Source organism: Parus major, chromosome 13 (assembly GCF_001522545.3).
Source record: "Parus major isolate Abel chromosome 13, Parus_major1.1, whole genome shotgun sequence".
NCBI lineage: Eukaryota > Metazoa > Chordata > Aves > Passeriformes > Paridae > Parus > Parus major.
The window spans coordinates 96,449-102,549 of NC_031782.1; the positions used below are offsets into that span (position 1 = coordinate 96,449).

The following is a 6,101-nucleotide window of genomic DNA, read 5'->3' on the forward strand; positions in this document are numbered from 1 at the left end:
GGTCACTAAATCAAGACACAGCCCTGCAAAGCATGCCAGCACTTAAAGAAAGTGCCTGCAGAACTGACACATGCAAAGAGAAACTCCACCAACACATTTCAAGAGCTCTTTTCAGGATCTCCACCCAAGCATTTCACTGAGCTATAATAGAAATAAACCAGACGAAGGCTAGACAGTTAAATACATGAAGCCAAAATTCCTACAATTAAAAACAAAATCTGAGACAAAATCAAATGGATGAGCCTCACTCAAAACTCAGCCCTCAAAATATATTTTCATACATAATTCACGCCGATCGAGAATATTTAATTATCTTCCCGGTAGGAAAACAAAACAAAACAAAACACCCCAAAACAACGCTTTGAGGTTATATACATACAGATACATCAGCACCAGAAATGTCCCAGACGTATCTGTTTCACATGTTATGTTACTTCCAACCACCGCACCGGCGGTGCCGGACCCCTCAAATCGGTCGCTCCGCCCTTGCACTCATCGCAGGCTGGGCCCGCCGCTTCCAGCCCCGGAGCGCGTCCGACGGGCCCGGCGCTGCAGGAGGGCTCGGGCCGCGGGCACAGCTCGGCCGCGGCATCCCGCCCGCCCCCAGGCTAGCCCGGCCCGTCCGCGGCCCTCGCAAGAGGCTCGACCCGCGGCCCTGTCCACGGTGCTGTGCGCCCCACTCCTGCCCCCCGCCTCACCGCCAGGTCCTGGGGCACCGCTCCGCTCATGGCTCTCACGGTGCCGCTCCGCCAGGCCCGTGCGGGCAGCGCAGGCCCCGGCTCCGGCCCCGCCGTCTCGCCCTCGCCCGGCGCCAGCAGCAGCAGAAGCCGCTTCCCCACGGGAGAGGCCGCCGCGTCCGCCATCCCCGCCGGGCAGAGCCGCCGCCGTCGCCCAAGCGCTCCGGCCGCAGCCGCTGCCCGAGGCACCGAGAGGCTCCTGCCCCGCGCTGGGCCCGAGCGCCGCCCGCCGCCGTCCCGGCGTGCACTGCGCGATCGACCCGGCCCCACAACGCCCCGCGCGGGACGGGCGGGACCCGGACGGTGTGAGGGGCCGTCTGGAGAGACTGGCCCTGCGGCGGAGCTGGAGGGCGCTCGGCGGGCACGGGCCTTGTCTAGGCAGAATCGCTCACGGCCGCCAAGTTCAAAACCTGGAATTATCGCAGAAATTAAGGAGTTTTAACCTAAATTTCGAGGTAAACACACAGAAGAAGCAGTGCCTGCGTCTCAGGCTGGATGCCACACATAGCATGAGGAACTGCTGCCGGCCCCAGAGGACCGGCAGCGCCGCGCGGGGCGGGGTGCTCCGCTTTCCAGTGAGCAGATTTTGGAAAGGGGGTGCATTTAGGAAGTAATTAAGGTGCAAAATCAGTATGCGAATGAATTCAGCTGTCATGATGAGCTAATACATCTGAACAGTTACCAGGTAGCATAGCACGATGTCCTAAACCTGTCCCTTTTCAACATGAACCGCAGAATATTTAAGCATCCTACAGTTAGAAAAATTACATGCGATTTTATATCTGTTTCTGCTTGTGCAGTAAAGGCACAGCAGCAGTGATACAAAGGGGAATGAGGAGCAGATACTATGCTCCATACCAGCACAAGGATACTCTTGGGGAAGTAGGTTCTTTTGCATGTATTGTTTCTTCACTCCGGCAGAGTACCATTTTACACTGAATTTGCAACAGCAAAGGCAAGTTGATTGCTTTCACTTCCATTTATTCAAATGATTGTGCCCGCTTGTTTTAAGTAGATGGCATTTCCTCTGTTACTTTCTAGTTAGAAGGATCCAATGTACTGACTGGAACATAGGTAAGGCAATGCCCAATACCAATTGAGCACCTATACAAAACTTCAGAATATCAGCAGCATTAGCACTCAGTGTTCTCCTCCTGTGTTGTACAGCATCTCAGAGTTTTGATTTACTATACACCACTAGATTTACTAACTCCCCTCAGCCCTTTTTTTTTAAGTGCAGTACCTACATGAAACATTACTGAATGGTAGCAGAGCCATTATTTCTTGCATCTGAGTGCCATGGTAAATCCAAGATCAGTATTGCATTCTTTGAAGATCAGATCTTTGCCCTCATATCTTCTTTACTGAAACAGTAAGCTCATCAGCTGCACACCAGAAATAGTACCACCATATGAAAGATTCCAAGTGTTCCTATGTCCCTTCCCACTCTACCAGCTCAGACTCCCATTGCCGTGATAAAGCAGACCAGCATTTCCTATCTCCCAAGCATGGTGCTGGATATTCCAATGGCATACAGCACCAGGTGGGCCAACAGTGATGGAATCCACCAGTACTAGGGGTTTCCTAAGTGTCATTAATGACTGATGCAGACAGCATAGGCCATAAAGCATGAATTAATTAAATTTATGAAATACCTAACAACTTTTCTATGCCAATTCTGTTGCACCAACCTCTATTCCAAGTTAGAAAAATTAGTTTAATGAGCTGTGTGTTAATTTCAAATACCATTCTACTGTGAAAGGGTAAAGACAGCTACTGCTGTTAAGCTACATACTTACATGGCTGCAAAACCAGACATCACAATTTCAGCTTGTGAGAAATCAGGTAAGTAACCACCAGCCTACATCCAAATGTGTCCCTTAAGCACTGAAGATGGCCTCTTCTCCAGACTGCCACCTCCACAGCCTTGACTGATGGTCAATGCTACAGCATACCAAGAAAGTAATTTGCCAGAGTAGCTGATCCAGGGACTGATTTTGTGGGAATTCACATAATTTGAGAAAAGTGGGACTGATGCAGACACTCACCTGTACAAGTTTTCAACCCTCTCTTTCATTACTGTATCTAAGGCTACCCCCCTCCATAGACAGCAGCCATGTTCTTTGGAGAACTTTATTAAAATATATCCAAGAAGTAATCAAACAATTTTCTAACGAGCCAGAAGAGAACTAAAGTGAGGAAAACATCTGTACAGAGGACAGTGCTGTTTTTGTTTACATGCTTTATTTCAATGTTTCACAGTTTAACCATTGTCTACAAAAATATATTTCTGAAACTCTGAGTCCTCTATAAAAAAAGCTGGTCAGCAGTAGTGACCCAGCAGTGACAAATAGAATGTACCTTGGGATAGTGTGAGCACCTCCTGTAAGCAGATTAGTGTGGCTAGGGAACTCCTGCCTCACCCTGGGAGATTTCTGCTCTTTTGGGATTAAAGCTCTGCACTAGTTCTGAAGGAAGGCATTAAAAAAAAAGTCATTCCACTTCTATATACTGCACTAAGCTTGGGAGGGGGAGCTTTAAGTTATCACACAACAAAGAGTGCTAAGAAAGCACTTGGCACTCAGGGAAAGAAGACCTCAGGATGCTTTAGTACTGGTAAATTTTTCTTTGAGTTATCTGTTCAGAACAGCCTTTGTCTGGTGATAATAGGTTCAGGCTGTCAGCAGAGGTACAAACAGCACACAAGCAGAGTAATCCTACAAATGCAAAGACAGTCCTTCTTTGAGGACAAGATCCTGTTCATTTTTACCTCAACATTTTCTGCTGTGGCTTTAATCAAGGGGAAAGTTACTGTCATATCCGTTAACAAGCCAACATCGTGTTGGATAGAATGGAGCTACTATCAATGCTGTCAGCTTCAACTTCTTGGTACCCAAAACTGGGAATATTTCTTGCATCATCAGTCATTTAATTCCTATGCTTACTAGTCACTAGTGTATCTAGCCACCAAAAATATGAACTGAGAAACTCAAGCTTCCCCCAAATGAAATCTTTCTACTCTTCCTCTGCTCAGTTGACTGTCTATGGAGATACTTGCAGTTAAGAAGAAAAAAAAAATAAATTGCCTCTTCTAAAAAAATAAATCTATCTTGCATTGTGCTCTAGAAAAGACAAGGTCAATGTACTCTGATCCTCAAAGCTCTTAACTAGAAGCCCCTTACCACAAAATAATCTCAGACCTGAACCCCTAAGCTGGGCAGGAATTTTCAGCAGCAAATAAAGAGACAGACTGCTTCCCTAACGTGGTAATAGAAGATGAGCTCTCTGAAAACTTTTCCACACTTGACTATCAGAAGATCTTTCTGAGCCGGCAGCTTGTGAAATCTGAATTTCCTAGAGATTAGAGAATTCAGGAAAGTGCTGATAGTTATTTTAGGTACATCTGCAATCAATGGGCTTCTGAGCTCCAGGCTTCCATTCAGAAAAAGTTCTCCTGTAACTCATGCCTACCACCAGTCTCAGTCTGGTCTGCTAAACCTGAGCAGCCAAGGAGGTATATGAATTTGAAGTAGAATCAGAATCATCCACAATAACACAGAAGACAAGAAACTTCACTGAGACAAATATATTATCAAAAAAAGACATTCAGCGCTAGAAAACTAGTCTCATCTCACTAATACTAAACAGCTACAGTGTAAAATTTGTAAGAAAACACCTGAAGTTTACTTCTTGACTATTTTACTTTCTTGAATTGCTGTGGGAAGTGGAGAAGGGGAGGAGAAAGAAATGAATCACTGTATTAGTAGTAAGTCACTATAGAGAAGGCAGTATTGGAGAAAAATTTTAAACCAAGAAAAAAAAATCTGAGAACTTATTTATTCTGAAAGCTTTCCTTACCTTCCTAAACTAAACAGCCTAAACAGAGGACTTTGTCCATACTTTAAGTGGTTTTTCCAGTCTGTTCCCATCTGTTCAGCTTCCAGTCATGGACACACAACAGAGAGAATAATCAAGGGAGGCAGAGAAACCCACACATAGGGTATGCCCCCCATATAGCACCTACTTTAATATATCCAAACGACATGAACAAATCAATCAGATATTGTTACATCTTGTGCATGGAAAGGCTATAACTGAAGTGTAACAAGATGAAATTAAAGGAAGACGTGGAATTAAAGAAAAATCTTCTCGTGTGGAACCTCTTTTGCTGAAGACTCCACACCCCTCAAAGAAGTGATTCATATTCAGTCATTTGTGAAATGGAGAAGACTTGCCAGCAACAATCCTGCCTTGGCTGCAGGTGAAAAACTGAGAGTATTAATTCCCCTGTTAGTATCACAAAGCTTATTCATGTAAAACAAGCTGCTGTCTTGTGTTGCCCTGCTGCCCTACCCTGCCACAGAGATGCAATATATCACAGAATCATAGAATCATAGAATTGTTGGAAGGGATCCATCAGGATCACGGAGTCCAACTCCTGGCCTTGCACAGGACACCCCAGGAATCCCGCCATGTACCCGAAAGCATTGTCCAAACATTTCACAAGATAGGCTTGGTGCTGCACCAGCCTCCCTGGGGATTCTATTCCAGTGCTCAGCCACCTTCTAAGTGAAAAACTTTTTCCTGACTGTTAAAAGCTGCTTTCTCCACCAGCACAAACAAGTGAGATGTTACTTCTAGCTGATGCAATTATGCAAAAAGAAAAAAAAATTGTATCTTAAAGCTTAGAATTCTAGTGTGATGGATCCCTTGTGGAAAAACACTGCCATAGACTACGAGGTACTTGTGTGTGAGGAACCAGCAACTGCAGCTGCACATTATTGCTACTTGCTGTCTCTCAGTGCATGCTTTTCCTATTTCTGCATTTTCTTACATTCTCCAAGTTTTAGACTCCAAGGTGAACAATTCTGAAGGCTCACCAACATGGTGGCCACCAAAATACATCTGATGACATTTTAACCCCTTCCAAACTATTTTAAAGGCTGGCTTTGACACTGTTACTTTTAACTTCAGGCCTAGGACTGCATAGAGAAAACTTTGTATGGTCAAGAACTAACAGTGCCTGCACTATGCCTGTTCTCACAGGAAACATTAATTAAAACAAGCAAAGTAACACACAGAGCTTAGCCTGGCTGCCTTCTACCAAGGGCATAACAAAGACAATAGTTACAACTTCTCCAATTCACTAATATTTTTTCTAATATTCCCCATGGCTACACTTAAAAGAAGTTCACCCAAATTAAATTTACGCTAAAAGTCACAGCTGAAAAGTGTGCATTTAAGTTTGAAACACCAAGGACCATCCCCGATCAGGTGGCTTCACTTCCATTTTCAAGCACACAAAGACAATTCCCTGTCCCAGACAACTGTCAGATACATGGGAGAACCGCTTCATAAGCCAAG

The 6,101-nt window shown here is 45.1% G+C and overlaps 1 protein-coding gene across 3 annotated transcripts in view; it reads right to left on the minus strand.

Annotated features, from left to right (window-relative positions):
* The window catches only part of KDM3B (lysine demethylase 3B), a 48,493-nt gene extending 47,545 nt beyond the window's left edge, over positions 1-948 (minus strand). The window contains exon 1 of one of the 3 annotated variants that reach the window (XR_004499296.1): positions 699-948. Coding sequence is in view for 2 of the 3 variants with exons in the window: in XM_033517593.1 (XP_033373484.1) it covers positions 699-863 (165 nt within the window). In the remaining variant the exon portion in view is untranslated. The remainder of the gene's footprint in view (positions 1-698) is intronic. The other 2 variants (XM_033517593.1, XM_015641620.3) reach the window with 2 other exon arrangements.
* Positions 949-6,101: the final 5,153 nt, after the last annotated feature.